This window comes from Populus euphratica, unplaced genomic scaffold, assembly GCF_000495115.2.
Source record: "Populus euphratica unplaced genomic scaffold, PopEup_1.0 scaffold1337.1, whole genome shotgun sequence".
Classification (NCBI taxonomy): Eukaryota; Viridiplantae; Streptophyta; class Magnoliopsida; order Malpighiales; family Salicaceae; genus Populus; species Populus euphratica.
In genome coordinates this window covers 34,300-52,355 of record NW_011501226.1, presented here as the reverse complement: position 1 = coordinate 52,355, position 18,056 = coordinate 34,300, and the positions used below count along the sequence as shown (strand labels likewise).

The window sequence follows — 18,056 nt, the reverse complement described above, 5'->3', positions numbered from 1 at the left end:
GTGTACACTGGAGAGGTCACACGGAGTTTCAGGAACATTTCCAACCAACATATAAAGGGTTTTTAGCGAACAGATTTGGTATGGCCCCAAAGAATTTATTTCCTCCGAGATCAAGTGCAAACAAGCCTGTGCAATTCTGTAAGGTTGAGGAAAGCTCACCATAAAGATTGTTATTTCTCAACTCTAGCTAGATTAGAGACGATGATAGCCACATGGAGGTAGGAATCCTGCCAGATAGATTGTTACACGGTAGATTTGGAGGTCCTGATTCTATTTAAGCAGGAAACAAGTGGGACTTCGTACTCATTCTTTTCGGTCAAGTGCATTTGAATCTATCAACCACACATTTTCTTTGTTCTTCTTATTGTATATTCAATTATCTACAGTCTACTTGTAATCTTTGATTAATCACAGCAATCTAGCAGGCATCTTTGATATGCTAAACCTAAAGAATGGCTTTTGAAAAGAACAAATGCATCTAGAAAAAGAAAAAAGAAAATCAAAAGGTCAGGGAAAAAAGAAAATAATTCATTTCAATAGCTATAGAGAAGATAAAAATAGGTTGTCTGATCTTTGGTTTCAGCAAACGAGAAAACTAGAGTGAATATAAAAAATGACAACTGAACTTTCAGTGAACATCATCAAGGAATTAGGTGACATAGGTTTTATGATAATGTCTTTTTAAATCTGTCTAGTCTAGACTACATGGAACCAAAGTGATCCTTCCCTACCCTAGTCCTCTGAATTTGCTACCATTTTTGCAGATTCTCATTTGCTTGGTGGTTTGGACTCTATGAAAGCAAAGGGAATCTTCCTACCCTATTCCTCCGAATTTGCTATAATTTCTGCAGATTCTCATTTGCTTGATGGTTTGGACAAACACCATGTTGAGTTCATGGTACAGAATTAATAACATTTTTATACAGACAGTACTATTCGACTAGCTACCGAGCCAATTTAATTTCTTGGCAAAGGTATGACGACTGAAAGATGGATTGATCTACCGTGGTGGTCCTGGAATTGACCGAGGCCTTAAAGAATGGATTGATATGGAGCCAGAGCTCAGATTATTATCAAATAGAAAAACGGAGTTAGAGTTATTGGACTTGTTAGAGTTATTGGACTTGCATTGTGAGTAGGTAATGAAGTTGACATCAGGATATATGCTCTTCAATGATCAAGGAATGGCCACATAGATTTTTTCTTTCATTTCCTCTATGAACTGGAAATTCATAGGCATGTCTCCAAGACTTCTTCGTTAATTATGTCCCATAAACAACCCGAAACCCCACGGCATTTCACAATCATCTTCTTCCTTGACCTCATCATTCTTGATTTCTGTTGCTTCATTACTAGGCCTCGAACATTTGGTTGGTAATGGAGACCCGCAAAGTCATATATATATATATATATATATAGATGGATCATTGAAGGTTTGGAATTGGTTGGTTGATGGAATTGGTCCTGATAAGTTATTGGAGGACTAATTCAGGTGATTCAAGAAAGTCATGGAAGACATGCTTGGAGGAATAAGGCCTGAAAGATGATTGTTTGAGAGATCAACAGTTTCTGACAGATGTAGGCTTCCAATCTTGTCAGGAATCTTTCCAGTCAATTGATCCCGAGATAAATTCGAAGTACCCAAGCATGTGAGCTTAGTGGGATGTCTCCCTTTAAATTATTTCATGTCTTTGCAGTAAGGATTTCATGTTCCTGTTGTGTGTGGACGGATAATAAGAAAGAAATGTCAAATAATGAGCGAGCATTATCTATATCAGTTCATTAGATGCTAGGAGCTCTCTATCTTCTACTCCTATCTAGTTAAAGTGATGTTTTTCAGCTTTCACAATTCATCTAACTGTTTTTTTTTTTTATGTATGATTTACTTGTCATCATTTTTCGTGTCTGACAAAGTCATACAGTTGGCCATTTTCCTTGCAGCTATAATAATTTTATTTCATATTGGCCAGCTGAGCTGTATACGGCTGTTCCAGGCTGACCATTCTTTCCTAGGGGATTTTCATGGAATGAAGGTTTTCATCAACTGTCAATCTGGTCAGGTCTAATTTCCAGTTACATTATGGAGTTACTATATGTGCTGTTGTCAGGCTAACCAAACATGTTTTTGCAGGCATGAGCAGGCGTTGGGATATCCGAATATGTGTGGATATTTTTGGCCACTGGTTAGATTTAATGAACATTGATGGACGGATTCCACGTGAGCAAATTTTGGGTTCTGAAGCTCTAAGGTATTGTGAATGTATTGTTCATGTTTTTTAATTGAATTTTAACCTTAGAGCTTGGCTGGCTTCTTGAAAAAAATCTTAAAATTATTTGCCAGATTCATCCTTGAAGAAATTCTGCAGTGTCTTTTCTGCTGTAATTGCAACAAGGTTCCAGAGGAATTTGTTGTTCAGCGCCGAACCAATGGAAATCCCCCCACCCTATTTTTGTGGTAAGGCTTCCTGAGATTTCATTTTGATGTTCATACCACTTTATGGTACAAAATTTGCATGCTTCTTTATTGTGTGATAGAATGACTTCAGCTCTGCAAGTCATAAGTAGATGTGTAATTCGAAGAGACCAACACCCATCCTTCTAAATGTCAAGAAAATTCTTCTGATTTAGTGGGAAGTCATCATCCTTAAAGGTACAAATCCTGCAACAATGAAGAAACTTGTCTCGTATACTAAATTCTGGGGTTGTTCAGACAAGTTATTTTTATCATCTTATAATATATGATGTGCGCTTTCTTTCAGATTTTTGCCAAAGCTTAAATTATTTGGCAAGTGTTCTCTTGTGATCAATTTGTAAGAAGATGATTGCAAATGTGGGATGAAATTTTGCCATTTCTAGATCTATTTGATGGGATGGCGAAAAGCAAGTTCACCGCCGCTGAAAGCAATGAGATCACTCCCATCCTAGAATGAACGGGCTTTTTGTTCGCTTGGAAGCTTGGTTCCAGTGGTTCCACACTACGCAGAAAGGTAATTTCATCATCTTAAAGCCATTAATTTATGTCAGCGTTCCAAATAGGTTTAAGCAGCTGGGGTTCGTACAAGTGTAATTGTAAGAAAAACTAGCTGTCAAATCACGAGAGATTTAGCATACATCTACAAACGGTTGGCTCCAGGGTTTGTTCTTTGCTTTATCCGCTACCCAGGCAACTACATCAATTACAAGCTTCATTAAAATTGCTGCTCAGTTTAGCTGTTGATATAAAGGAAAAGATAAATATAAGCCCATGACTTTCCAAATATTGAAATTTTCTTTCAAGGTGCTGACACGCTGGGAGGTGTATAAACACGTACTTTTAAATGCAAGGTGCTTGCTTTGAGTGATTTGTCTATGTGGATGCAGGGAGAGAGATGACCAGCTACTGTTGGCACGGGAGACATGATAAAGCAACTCCTGACCTTGCAATCCTTCACAAAAGCATCAATCACATTACACTAAACAAGCACATGGTTGAACTACAAACTATTCTTAACAATCCACGAGATAAAGAGCCCTATTAGGGAAACTCCTTCAGGCCCTAGCTCCCATGGGAGTGAGCTTTACCGTCTGTTGATCAATTGAATCCCCCTCAACGATTGAGTGGCAGCTGACATGATTCATTTGGTGATGACACCATCACTCCCGATGCTGATTTCACAAACAGCCCCCCTAGCAAATTTAAGCCATCAAGGATTGATGAGGAGGGGATAGCGAAGATGTAGGGGGAGAATTTGAGTATGGTTTATGACAACTCTTGTCAGAGTTGAATTAATCACAGATCACTCGCTAACTCTTGTCAAGGAATTAATCAGCAAGTGCTCCTTGTATCTCTAGCTCAATTATTCTGCATTTCTGTGCCCTCGGCCATCATAATTTCCATGTCCCTGTTGTCTCGCTTCAACACGTTGCCAAGCCTTGCAATAGCTTCAGTCTGCTGTTGTAAAACCTGCCCACAAAACCAGTCACTTGTTATCTATTACATGTAAAAATACTATGAGGATCAAACCAAGAGCATTATAACTGTAATTGCAAACTTTACATCGAAATAGAAAAATAATACTCTTCTCTGCATCAAAAAACAGTATCACTGCAGATCCATTCCTTCTTTGTTTTTATTGTGATTAACAATCAGTACAATTTGAAGGCTGGTAATTAATATTTTCCCTCCAGCTAAGGGTTGGTCTGGCAATGAGGTTGAAGCGTAAAATGCTTTTAGGTGTGCAACCTAAAATAAACAGGCACTAAATGTTACTTTATCATGTTGTTCACGCATCACTGGGTAAAGAGAAAGAAACAACGAGCTTAGCAAGAAGGATCATAACTAATAAAGTAACATCTATATCCCCACATGAATTCTCACTTGTCCCCCTCTTACCTCCTGCATATCGGCAAGACTTTGTTCATGTATTTTGGTTGATCCTGGAATATAAAGAGAACCTCCAGCACCAATTCCATTTTCTTGAACACGAGATACAGTGAGTAGGTTTTGAACCCTCCTAGAAAGTTCTGCACCAGATCCTTTTAGCTGAAATGGCATCTACTCGTTAATATCATCCCCTGATGCAGGTTAAGTGATAATGAATAGTGTACAGATGAGAGAGAGGACAGGAAAGACATACCTGTCTAATTATTGCAGCTGACTTCTCAGCCAACTCAGCTTCCGCTTTTGTTAAGGGCAATCGGAAACCCTTACCCTCCAATGCCTCCATTATTCTCATCACCTTAAAGCATATGATAGGAGAAAGTAGATGTTAGAACAAGTTATCGAGAACTGAATGCATAAATTTCCTATACAGTAATGCTCTGGAGCAGAAACAGGCATTATGAACTCACAGTTGGATTAAAATATTACTTTGGACCTTGTCTTTTCAATTTGAACAATTTTGAATTAAATATAACTTAGTCCCTGTAGTTTATTGGAACTAATTCCCTTCAGTATAAAAAATAACCAAAGTTGAACATCGTCTATTTAATAGTTTTTTGTTCCAACAATACACTCTTTTCCAATCAAATTTTCTAATCTCATCTATATTCTTTTTTCTATTTTTCAAAAAAAGGAAAAAAAATGAAATTTTACGGGAAAAAGAAGAAGGTTGAATTGACTGAGGACTAAGTTATTTATGGATTTAAAAACATAAGGATCAAACAATACTTTTTGAAACCTCAAGGACCAATTATTTAATTTCATTAAACTACATGGACTAAGTTACAATTCACTTGACATTTTAAATCTTGTAGCAACTATCAATGCAATGTTAATCGTCTACCAATTCACATAAAACTTGTGGACATAACAGTGGCATGGAGTTGTGCATCCAAATCAATAGGATTTCTTAAGAAGATTATGGATAAAAGGGCAGTTCAAGGAAACAAATAGTGTCTAAAGCAAAAAATAAAAAAAGTTCACCAAACAGCCTGCTCCAATGAATCTAGGGAAAGAAAAAAACCTTAACCTTTCCTAAATTTGTCTTGTCTAGTGCATACTCACTTTGATATACAGGTGTCATGCAACTATTTTATGCACAGAACTCAGGGTTGAAATGAAAATAGTGAAAATATACCAAAATGCATTCTCTCATTGAATGTAAAAGCTAAAATGGAATTTCAAATTCTGAAAGCTTATCTCACTACTGTGCACCGTCTATGTTGTTGACTATTCAGAAAATGACAACAATACAAACCACATGGAAAAAATAAATTTAATTTTGTGATTCAGAAAGTGGAGAGAGAGCACTTGTTCTCACCCTTAAAAGATGCCTCTGAAGACTTCGCTCTTTCCGTCTCATTCTTTCAATCCTTGGAAGAGCCACAGCTTGAAAATGCCTTTGAAGCTGAAAAGAATACTAGCATGTCAAAACAGTATCCAGAAAATATGGCGTGTCAAGTGGAAAGCAGGCAGACAGTACCATTTTTATGTTGATTTGGGTCATTTGCAATCTCTCTGCATCTGAAACAATTACTTCATCTTGGAGCTGCATCAAATTAGCAAAAAGCATTACAATGTCAGAAAATTCAGTTAGCACAGTCCATTAGCAGAAAAATCTGATTGCAAGGAAAAGTGCACAAAGCACAAAACCTTCCAAGATAAAACCTTAAATGTTTTCAGTTGCATTTGCCTTTTACAAGGAATTGCAATCTGCAGTGGAGAAATGTAGGCCACCTAATCCAGCATGAATTAGACTACACATTCTTGATATATAAATGCATGACCTCGCACTAACAGTCCTTAAAATGATGATCCATGAATTAGACTATTGGTAGGTAGAAACCAATCAAGAACCTTAAACCAACTTTTACATTATTTGAACTCAAAATCCTCTTCAAGTCACAAAGGACAAAGGAGCTCCATGAAATACATAGCATATTCTTAATAGGAAAATCTTGGTAGAGCATATCAAATTATAACTATCACTAACCACGTTAAGGAAGGCAAAAAAGTCTAAAAGACATGACCCTCTAACCTCTAACTTGCAAAACTCCTTCAATTTTGATACTTATAAATCTTAAAGAAGTGGATGGCCAGCTGCTAATCACTTACAAAACAAACTGCTAGATAGCCCATTCATAACACACATCAATGCCTCAAATCAGAACAACTACCTTGAGGCGGTGTGAAAGATCTTTGAAACCTTGAACAAGCTGAGGCCAGAGGCGTTCTCTATCTGGACCTTCCATACCCTCTAGCTTCGCCATAGACTCCGCCCACATGATCTAGCAAAAGCAGACTATTCACCAAAATTAGCCAAAAACAAACTCAAAGACAATACAAACAAAAACAGATAACAAAGTAGCGATAAAAATAAACTAAAAGTGAAGTGGTAGACTCACGTCTGATACACCAGCAAGCTTCCCTCTATGCTGCGGGTCAGTTACACTTAACAACAAATACTGTCAAACACAAATGACCGACACAACTGCCATGTCAGCTCCAAAACCCTAATTCATTAATCAAACCATTTTCAAACAGCAAGAAAAATCAAGAAAATTATCAACTCAAATTCAAGAAAACAAAACACCACAGAATTCTACACCTAAGAAACAATTTTTTTTCTTTTTATGCAGCCAAACACACACAGTCGTCAAAAAAAAATTAAAAAGGAAGAGAAAAAGAAAAGCGAGGCAATAAAATGAACCTTGAAAGCATACTTAAGGTTCCCAGGGTCCTCTTTATAAGCATCCACAATCGCCTGCAATCAAGACTCGGAGTTTTATCTACATATTAAATAAAAAATGACCTTGATTAGGGTTCAAGCCAAGAAAATGGGGGAAACAAACCTGAATGTCGCGATCGGCGAGAGAGAAAAGAAGAGGAGCAACGAATGCCATCTGAGTACTCAAATGAGGAGGAGGAGGGGGAGAAGGGAACGGTGTCGTTTGAAGCGGCGTAGCGAACGGATTCTGTTTCTGTTGCTGTTGAAATCCGAAACCAGTAGTAGACGGTTGCTGAAAAAGCGAGGTTTGCTGCTGCTGCTGAGTTTGAGAAGCAAGCGGAGTAGAGAATAAAGATGAACCGAATCCTCCAGCAGCGAAAGCTGGCGTTGAAGGAGTGCCGAATAAGGGAGTAGAAGAGGGGGTTCCGGATGGCGGGGTGGAAGACGGCGTGCCGAAGGCGGGGGTGGAAGATGGAGTGCCGAACATTGTTGCTGTGTCGTTGTTGTTGGAGTGAAGTAGTTTTTTATTGATTTTGTGAATTTTAAATAGATGGCGCCCTGTAATGGGAGTACTTGTAGCTCGATCATTGGATATCGAAATCTTTTTATTTAAAATTCATAATAATTTGTGATCAGTGTTTTATTGAAAAATCCAAGTTAAATATATTTTTGATTGATATATACGTGTAAATATATATAATTTATTTTTTTAATTTAATAGATAGTGAATAAAACATCGATATTAATATTATTATCTACTTTTAACTTCTGAACTGAAGCGTACAGGGCCTACAGGCTGCTTGGTTGCCCTTGGCAGTCAAGATTTGAACTGGGTGTGGACTGTGGAGGGCTAGCAGCTCTACAACCCTACATGTGTAATTAAAACGGAGAAACATGAGGCATATACAAGAGGACTATAAACGAACAGATCAATCCGTGTAAGAGCATCATTTCATGCCTTTATGGTAACGCTGCACAAGCAGCATCCAGAAGGCTTTATCTCAGAAGTACACCATTCGGAACCTGGAGAAGCATCAGGATCATACAGCAGAGTTCGATAGCCTGGCTCTTCCCGTAGAGAGAACAACAGAAGTTTCCCATCAAGGATTCCAAAACGGAAACCAATACTTGTGCTCCCTGTCAATGGAACAGCTACCGTTTTCCAAGAACTATCCTCTGGATTGAATATTGCTAGTTTCCGCTGGTTCTTCCACTCCATACAGAAGAGTTTCTTTCCCAGAACAGCATGGGCAGTAACCATCACACAACCATTCTTAATCTCACACCAGCTGTGCCTTTCTGGAGTATACACGTCCACAGACCTTGAATTGCCTATGCTGAAGGTTGACCTTCCTCCCATGACATAAAGCTTGCCCTCAAAGCCACAGGCAAAGCAACCCCATCTTGGGCGGCGAAGACTCTCTATCATGGTCCATGTGTTAGTGTCAGGATCATACATCTCAACACTGGAGAGACTATCTCCATCCATTCCATATCCCCCAGCAGCATAAACCTTGCCGTTAACCTCTGCACAGGCAAAATCATACCGGGCAACATTCATTCTTGACAATTTAGTCCAACTGTAATGACAAAGAAAGTGTTCTGATGAAGAATTCAACAATAGGAAGTTACTGCATTATAAAAATCAGGTATAGACAAAAACAAAACACTGCAAAAGAAGGTACCAGGCCATCTGGCCCACCAGGTAAATGCCAACCGCCCTGACCCTGACCACATTACGGGGTAAATCTCAGACTTAAGTCTGCAGAGGAGGCCCAAAAATGAAATTCTTTGCCTGTAGCAGTGTTTGGAATCAAATTTAATATATGCCAGGCCCTTAACCCTGACATGAATTATCAACTTCTTTGTTGCGTTCTAGCTCTACAGTTACTTTAATTAGAACAACCTGATAAGGAAGGCCAGTCAATCAGTGAAGTACCTCATTTGCAACCACATGCAAAGGGTTCTGTAAATTGTGCAAGTGTTTTGTTGGATTTGAAATGGCAGTTTCTTCAAATATCAATAAAATCACTGACCCTGTTGATACCTCTGTGTATGCGAGTGTGTGGAAAGTCCCGGTTCTCAAGATCACAGAAATGACTATAGACTTCAAATGAATTTCCTAGTGAGCAAAACATTTCATGAATCCACCTAATTTAAGATCTTAGAACTATGGAACAAAAAGGTTTTCCTACTAACTAGCAGTATATCCACTAGGCTGAGATATCAGTCTCAAGAGAAATCCAAATGGATTTGATAATAATTTTGAGTGAGAGAGAGAGACCCATGATTGACAGAAAACAAACCTGTTGAGGCAGCAATCATATTCATAAACATCTGCTGATGCAGTGCCGGTCCCATCAATCAATGAATGACCAGCCATAACAAGAAGCTTTCCGTTTAGAACAACAACCCCAAACCCAGCCTTTGTAGGACCAGGCATTGGTGGAAGAAGCTGGCGTTTGTGTCCCAAACGGTCCAAAACCACCCAGTGGCTTTCTTTTCTTTCAGAATCCATAGTTAAGACATATAGCCATTCCTCAAGCAAGCCAGCTAATTTTCGCACAGTGATGAACTCTTGGCTTCTAAGAAATGACCTCCATTTCTTGCAAACAGCACCTATAGCTGGGAGGTAGCGGCGAGGAACAAGTGCAAGGCAATACTTCGCCACATCATCGGGCAATCCAGGTACAATGAGACCATCAATATCATGAGCAACCCTTGAATCTACTACAGGGTTGCTCTTTGAATGCACTGGAGGATTATCTTGTGTGATCAAAGTGAAGAAAGACATGCTTGTGTCTAAGAATCCCTTCTTACTCGCAAAACCAGGCATTTTCTATAAATGAATCGAGATGGAGACGATTCTTGTAATTCATTATATCTCCGTAGAATCTTTCAGGACCTTGTAAACAATGAATACTTGATCAAAGAAATCCATGACGGCTATCACTTATAGGGATTTTAAGGGACCAAGCCATAAAAGAAGTTGCAGATCGAATCACTTGATCGGTAAATGCCAAGGGTTTCCTGTATTTTGTCCAGTTTGATTCCATACCAAAAGTTCTCTTGTAGTAGTTTCTCTCAGTTCTCTTATGTAGAGTATTTTGTATGCCTCTAAAATCTAAAATAGTCTCTTCTCTCACAAATTGCACAAATCCCTCCAGGTGAAGAGGAGAAAAACAATAATTAATACTAAAAACACAGCACTCATCCGTGGAATCAAAATTTGAATGTGTGTATATCTTTTTATACGTACCAGTCAAGGCCATAAAACCTAGGAAGCCTGAGTCTGCTGTGACTTCCACTGTTGTTGAATTTGATCATTAATTACCTGGATCACATATAAACAACATTAGTTGATTCAAAAATTACCGAACATGAACTATTATAGTGAATAAAAGATTATAATAATCCGCGCCTGGAAGCAAGCTCATTAATGCAAACGCCACCACAGTTTGGGGGGGAACTTAAGTGGAGCAAGTTTACTCTCAAATTCGGTGCAGCAGTTAAATGCAAACATCATATTTCATCACCTATAATCGGAAAAGTAGAGAGCTGAAAAAGAAACAATTAACATAAATTCAAAGACCTTATCCGAATCCATGTATCTACTAGAAGCATAAATTTCATCTTTAACATTTAACAAACCAACCCACCAATTACTTGCTGACAAAACAGTTCAAGGTAAAACATCTATACCAGGAGGGGAAACAGCAATCAGAAGCAGCCCTGATTTCAACAAAATCACTGTAAAAAAGCCTTCAATCATCATGAAAGGAAAAAATAACAAAAAAGAAAACATTTAAATAAATATCCATCCTTGAATGCAGAAGCATAAATAATCACAGCTCAAAATCAGTAGCTAGAAGATGATGAAAAACAGAGCATGAATAGATAGACAGCAAAGAATAAAACAGGGAGACGAAAAAAGCAGGACATGCAGAGGGCAAACGGGGCAACAAAAACCACTTTATTACCTTAGCTTGATGATTTAGAGCAGCATGGGAGAAGCTAGCTAGCCAGTGTGAGATAGCACATGCAACGAGAATGGAGAAAGAAGATAGATAGGAAAAGATAAAGGAAACATGAAAGGATGGACAATCCAGGATCAAAAGAGGGAAATGCTCGCTAATCCAAGGCAAGAAAATTTGAACCAGATGTGCAGCAAGTGTACAAACAGGTGTTGGACTGGAAGAGGGGAGAATTTTTACCCGGCGAAGGAAGGAAAAGGGAATTGTATATCGTGGAGAGCAGACGAGAGCTGGTTGAACAGAAAGATTTGGTCTTCAGAAAGAAGCATAAAATGAGGCTTTTTATGTAGAGAGACGCCCGAATTGTCAGCTTTCAAGATAAAAACCGATAGGGCGCCACGACGTCAGGATCAGATCGCCATGCGGACTCACACTGACTACAGGCATAAATAAGAAAGGACTCGGAGCCGACTTGCTCTTATTACTGTATCACCGAGAGCGAGATTGATTTTTGTTTGGGTTTTTAAACTAAACTGTGTCCTGCGACCACGGGTTCTTGGATGACGCTAGATTTTATTACATCATTCGTTGCATATGTAATGTGTTCGGTAATTTAATGGGTTGTTTGTAAAAAATATTTATCAATTTAAAATATATTGAGGAAATGATTTTTATAAAAAAATTATTTTTAATATTTATATATTAAAATATCCAAAAATATCAAAAAATATATTAATTTAATATTTTCTAGAAAGCAGCAAATTTTCAAATAGACACTAAGTTTACGATGACGGGATATATCCAAAAATAGAAACTAGCTTTAATAAATATATTTAATAATTCAAAAGATTTAATATCTTATTCAATTAATGCTAATACTTGTAAATTTCGTCAAGCATTCATGATTATACCTTATGTTAACAACAAATCAAGTTCCTTTCATAGCTCAGGTGTCGGTTACACCATATAATATGGGCTATGAAAGTGCCAAGCATTTGTTGTGTCAAGTGTTATACAACATAAATCAAGATTAGTCATTTAATAAGCAAAGTATTAAAGAGTGAACAAGATAACAAATATAAAACATGTTAGTATCAAACATTAAAGTCCATATTAAGTCTATACTATACTTATTCTTACACCACTAGTGTAACCTTTTTACCTTGATATAATAAACTTAGCTAGACACAATGAAAGAAAAAAAATAAAAAAAATAAGAACATAAATAAGATAAAAGTTAACTAAGTAAAGGAAAGGAAATGAAAGGCATAAACTTGATATTAATGAAAACAAAGCATAAACATTACAAAAAATACAAAGAGAGAAAGCAAGAGTATGATCTTGATCTGGACATCAAGATGCCTAAATGCATGGCAAATGCCTCCTTTTATAAGCCAAAATTGGAAACTATTGATTTGATGACTAATTAATAAGTGGGTGACCAACTCTTGACTTGGTGACAATCTTTATATTCTATTGGCTGCCTAAAACGTCATTGATAAAGTCAAAATTGGAGCCACTTGAAAACATGAAAGTTGTAGGAAATTTTCTCAGCTTTCTTGTGTAATAAATTCAGCTCATTTGGACTTCTAGAACTCCAGATATAGGCCGAATACTGAACAGTGCTCGGGCTGGAAGACAAATTCAGACTTCTTTGTTGTTGCTACAATTTGGACTTGAAAGTGACCTTTTTAGATCTTGGGCTCTATATAAAAATTGTAGGCCTATGTCTTACCTTTCCATCTATATAAAGTAGACTTAAATCGAAGATATACAGCTCCAGATATGACCCAATTACCGAACAGTGTTCCAGTTTGGATTGCTCCGACATCTCTTTTCTAAGTTTGACCATCTCTTTGTCCTTTCAATTTCAGTTCTTAAATTCATCAATCAATCCTTTCATTTATGTGATAAAACTGCATTTAAAATGAATATTTACCATAAATTAAATGTATCTTATATTATTAGATATATTATTATAAAACATGCTTTAGTCAAGGAGTTATTGATACTTCAAGTGCAAAATGATGATATAAAACCTCGATAAAAATACACTTTTAAGTATCAATCATAAAACAAGAGTTTGCTTTTAGCAGCTTAATCCTTATCAATAATCTCTACATCAGTTATAGCATAACCTTTTGCACGTGAATGACTGCCTCATTTTTTTTTATTTTTTGCATGAAAGCTTTAAAAGCAGTTAAAAAAGCTCTCCATGAGCAAGTCATGACTTTTGAGTTGAAAATCTAGTGTGTTTAAGTTTAGTGAAAAAAAATAATCAAGAAGGAGTCTGTGGGGTTCATCAAGTAAGTGTTTGCGTGTGTGCTTGTTCAAGGGATTTGCTAGAAAGATTTGAAAAAATAAGAGAATTGAGAGATGTATAAAGCAAGGTGAGGTGAGAGATACGGAGAGCAAAGCAAAGGAAAGGGTGACAACTGGTTTTGTGTTTAATAATGCTAATTTAGGTTTAGGATTAGAAAAAATATCACATTTATATTTGTTTTATTTTTTAATTGTAAATTTGGTTGAATTAATTTAGTTTGGTTCAGTTGAATTGATTTTAGATTTTATAAACCAAACCAAATCAAAATACTTTTTTGATTAATTAATTTAGTTTTTTTTTTTTTTTTAGTTTGATCAGTTTATTGATATTTTTTCTCTACTCTTAAAGCTTAGCAAGAACAAGTGGAATAGGAATAGGAAATTGTAATTCTCTCTTGACGGTTTTCTGTTGGTGAACAAGTGGAATAGGAATAGGAAATTGTAATTCTCTCTTGACGGTTTTCTCTTGGTGTATTATCCAAGTGGATGTTTATGTATTTATTTTGTGTTTAAAAAATAATTTTTAATTTTTAATTTAAAATAATTTTTAACATTTTATTATATTGATATTAAAATTAAAATTTAAATAAAAAATAAAAAATATTATTTTAATATATTTTCAAATTAAAATCATTTAAAAAAAACCATCATTACAGTCAAAATACTACTTTCACAGGTTTGGAAAATTAAGCTCCACTTGTTTTTATTTCCTGATGTGGAGTGGTGAACATTTTACTTTAAATATATATCTGAAAGCATCTGGTTAATTAAAATAAACTACAATTAGCGCGTGTTAATTTTAAATTCCCTCTTAAATTGCTGGTTAAAAAACAATAATTTATAGTTTTTTTTAAAATGCTGCAACAAAAAAAAATACCACAATTCCAATCACTTGCTAGATCCCATATTGAAAATTTTCTTTTAATGTCATTGTTTATTGGTAAATAATGTTTGATCTTCGCGCCTCAACCTGGAAGAAGAGCCAAGCTTTCACGGCTTCACTTAAATAAAAAGCTCAACCCTTACAAGCTTAATTCTATTTTAAATTTTACTTTCCTTATATTATTAGCTGTATAAAATTCATTCAAATACCAATCATGTTTCCACTAATATTAATATTGTATTAATATCGTGTAATGAATAATGTATAAAAAATCTCTTAATAATCTACCGAATTTTTATTATATTAATATTTTTATAAAAAATATTTATTATTCATTAATGTGCATATCAATAATATCTTCTCTTGTTGATATTATCATTAAAACATTACATTCTACCATATCATTTCTATAAAAAAACATGATTAACAGGCTATATGACAGCTCATGAATTATTCAAACTTCAATTTACAATCTCGATTCTTTATTGTTGTATGTATGTTTTAAAAGCATCTCTATTTATTTTCTTTTATTATAAAAATATTTACTACACGAGAGTCCCGATTCTACTAAAAAGACCCTTTGTAGTGACCTATCACCATGTACCCTATCAGCCACTTAGCGATGGAGAATAAATTAGATTGCTCAAAATCAAAGGATTAATATTATCCAACATATAAACCATCTCTCTCCCTGAAAAAATCTCACAATCATCAATCTTGCGCACAAATCTAAACCCAAAATTGGAATATTTATTCAAATAAACCAGATAAATCCAGCGGAGACGAAAAGGAAGCGGTGTCTTTTTATCGTTTGCCTTGTCTGCCACCATTACCGTCTTAAGACGAACAAAAGCCCAGGATTTGTGGGTTGTGTTGAACAAATAACATAAATGTCCGTGTATTGTTAAAATAGAGAGAAACTGTCCGTGGATGTAGCTGGCTGGCAATTAGATGGGCATTGGTTGGTTGTCTCTCTCTCAAAAAAAAAAAAAAAGGAAAGATAAATAAGGATGTACAAAATTGGGGCCCTGTGGCTGATGGATTCGTGGGACGGTGGTTGAATTTGGGAGAGAGAGTTTCCTTGTTAGCGAGGACAGAGGGACCCAAAATCCAAAAAATTATAAAATCACTGAAAATATTTTCATTTTTAACTGATATCTTAAAAGGTAATTGAGGACTTACTTTGATAATCTTTCATCTTTCTTAGCACGTCAATTCCATTGTCCTCATCCTAATTTAATTAAAAATCTGGTTTTGTCTCGTACAATATTTAAAGGCCCTTTTTATTGACACGGAGTTGTATTTAAAACTTTTTTTTTCCCCGGATGTCTGAGCAATTTGAAGATTCTGGTGCCCAATTGCGCAGAGGGATCAGGTTTCCTTCTAGTTGGATTTGATGTGATCCTCGTATCTGTAACTACTGTTTCTTCACTGAATCGGGGATTTCCTGAACATGCATTCAAATGGAGGATGGAGAAATTATGTTATAAAAACACTTTAAATATTGATAATAAACTTGTAATACTTGGGAAAAAAAAAACATTAGTTAAATTTGTATGTGCCTGACATGACACTTGATGCGTAGATTATTATAAATTATATATTAAATGATATGCAAATTTTTTTCTTATATATGAAAAGAAAAATATTACCACGTTTAAACCAGGTTTAATGTAAAATTTTCTCATTATTAATTTAATTTTTTTTAACCAGCAAAGATCGTTGAAGGTGCCATGACTCGGAAAAAAATAAAAAATTTCTCTCCAATCCAAACCTGATTAATACGAGGCGGCGATAAAAAAAAAATCCCGTTGTCATCCGTCGGTATTATACCTCCCCACGACCACCTCATGTCAAGACTTTCTTGGCATAGTTTTTTTATTTGCTGTGAGCTCAAAATCCTGCTTAGCCTCATATGCACGCGCGCGCGCGCGCAGGGTGACTGAAAGCAAGTCACGTGACATATTCTATGTTTATTTTTAAGATTAATTTATTTTTTAAAATGTTTTTTAAATTATTTTGTATCTTGAAAAAAAAATAAATTAATGTTTTTTCATGTATTTTTAATTTATTTTAATGTGATGACATAAAAAATAAAAAATATTATTTTAATATATTTTTAATCAACAAGTATTTCTACAAAACCGCACCGTACACTAAATTTCCAAACAAATGCTATAATCATCTTGGAAGGACGCAACGCCAAGCCCAGCCAGTAGTCTCGTGCACGTGACAGCTCGCGCGAGTCACGAATGCTAACTTTGATGCTTCAGGTTCACACGCGCCGAAAATACTACGGTCATGAAAGAACCATGTACGAAAAGAAGAAGTAAAAAAAAAAAAAATCTCTCTCTCTTTTAAAATGAACTCACAAAATAAATATTGGTAGTCATGTCCATAACATTCTATTTTTTCCCGTCTTAGATAGCACGATATGGACATCTTCTCTGGCTCGCCGAATCGCAACAGACGTTTATTTGAAAAGTGGGGACCCTCTACTCCAATGTCACGTCTTTCATTATATCGTATACTCTCACCTGACTATAGAATCGAATGAGAGATGAATGGAAGATAATACTTTCCCAGGTCAACTTTCACCTGGCTATAGGAATGTTTGGAATTCTGATACGATCCATTTATTGAAAATTTCAACATGACAATCTCAAGATTGTGATAATAAAATAAAATAACAAATTTAAAGCATCGTGTTTTGTATTGTATAATCTGAAATTCCACGGGTGTGCGTGTATATATATAATTATATTCATTTAAAATATGTGATTTCAAAATCGCAGTCTTTTTAAGGTCAAAGCAAACAAAACCATGGCTTTGGGGTGATTGGGTGGGTGGTGGTTTTTGAACCGGAGTTTGCAAATTTTTTAATTTTTTTGTTTTAAATTATTTTTTGATATTTTTAATTGTTTTGATATGTTAATATCAAAAATAAATTTTTAAAAAATAAAAAATATTATTTTAATATATATAAAAAACTTTAAAAAATAACAGCGGTTTGAATGTGAAGATAAAAAGCAAAAAGTAGCAGCCCAATCAAAACAGTAAAATATTTGCAGGGACCATATTGCGCTTATACATCTTAAATAGCATCTCCTTTACGGTGTAGCTGGTTAATTTGGTGGTTGCATCTCCACTTAACTTACAACGTCCGTAAATACATGCATGTTTTTTTTTTTTTGCATGTTTTGTTTATATGTAAATCATTTCCCATTATTATACACATAAAAAAGTAGTCTTCTTAGAACGCACCGCAGTGCGTACATGCTACAGGGCTGTATTTTATTCTAGGCAAAAACAAATCGAGAATTAAGTGTGAACGTTGTCAAAAAATGACAGAGAGATTAAATGTCACCCAACAAATTTTAAATCAGAACGAAAATTAAATATAATAAAAATTAATATACAATATTTGTTTTTTGGCATTCAATAATTGTGCAGGAAAGGAAAAGTTTGACTTTGAAAAAAATATAAAAATAACTCACAAACCCCCAGAGCCCCCGCTCGTAAAAAAAAATAATATTTTTTTACGCGAGAAGAAAAACTCAAAGCCATAGATTCAAGGACAATACTATAACTACTTCCACTCCTATCAAATTGGTGTATTATAAATTCCTTTTTAAATTTGTTACTTTTAAACCGGGGAAAAAAAAAAACATAACCACGCTGCATCATATTTAGAGAAAAAGAAATGCTGAGTCCTTGTCAAAAAAAAAA

At 35.5% G+C, this 18,056-nt stretch overlaps 2 protein-coding genes and 1 long non-coding RNA gene across 16 annotated transcripts; 1 reads left to right on the top strand and 2 right to left on the bottom strand.

Annotated features, from left to right (window-relative positions):
- Positions 1-1,417: 1,417 nt before the first annotated feature.
- LOC105117494 (uncharacterized) lies at positions 1,418-3,447 on the top strand. Of its 2 annotated transcripts, none has more exons than XR_840765.1 (3): positions 1,418-2,455; positions 2,547-2,650; positions 3,361-3,447. It is a non-coding gene; the product is annotated as an uncharacterized LOC105117494 (long non-coding RNA). The 2 variants fall into 2 exon arrangements; XR_840764.1 differs by having other exon boundaries at positions 2,536-2,650.
- Positions 3,427-7,796, bottom strand: LOC105117495 (nuclear pore complex protein NUP54-like). Of its 2 annotated transcripts, XM_011015174.1 has the most exons (9): positions 7,273-7,794; positions 7,131-7,184; positions 6,826-6,885; positions 6,598-6,708; positions 5,904-5,969; positions 5,742-5,828; positions 4,617-4,718; positions 4,373-4,522; positions 3,427-3,943 (listed from the first exon to the last, which is right to left on the bottom strand). In XM_011015174.1, exons 1-9 carry the CDS (start codon positions 7,633-7,635, stop codon positions 3,833-3,835), a joined length of 1,104 nt encoding a protein of 367 aa, XP_011013476.1. In that variant the 5' UTR covers positions 7,636-7,794; the 3' UTR covers positions 3,427-3,832. The 2 variants fall into 2 exon arrangements, with proteins under 2 accessions (XP_011013476.1, XP_011013477.1); XM_011015175.1 differs by lacking the exon at positions 6,826-6,885 and having other exon boundaries at positions 7,273-7,796.
- A 64-nt stretch (positions 7,797-7,860) lies between these two features.
- Positions 7,861-11,631, bottom strand: LOC105117492 (F-box/kelch-repeat protein At1g67480-like). 12 transcript variants are annotated; one of them, XM_011015165.1, is made up of 6 exons: positions 11,129-11,631; positions 10,808-10,898; positions 10,570-10,706; positions 10,408-10,482; positions 9,455-10,309; positions 7,861-8,728 (listed from the first exon to the last, which is right to left on the bottom strand). In XM_011015165.1, the coding sequence occupies exons 5-6, from the start codon at positions 9,982-9,984 to the stop codon at positions 8,101-8,103; spliced, it is 1,158 nt and encodes a 385-aa protein (XP_011013467.1). In that variant the 5' UTR covers positions 9,985-10,309; positions 10,408-10,482; positions 10,570-10,706; positions 10,808-10,898; positions 11,129-11,631; the 3' UTR covers positions 7,861-8,100. The 12 variants fall into 12 exon arrangements, with proteins under 12 accessions (XP_011013467.1, XP_011013471.1, XP_011013463.1 ...); XM_011015169.1 differs by having other exon boundaries at positions 10,808-10,880; XM_011015161.1 differs by having other exon boundaries at positions 10,570-10,898.
- Between the last annotated feature and the right edge of the window lie 6,425 nt (positions 11,632-18,056).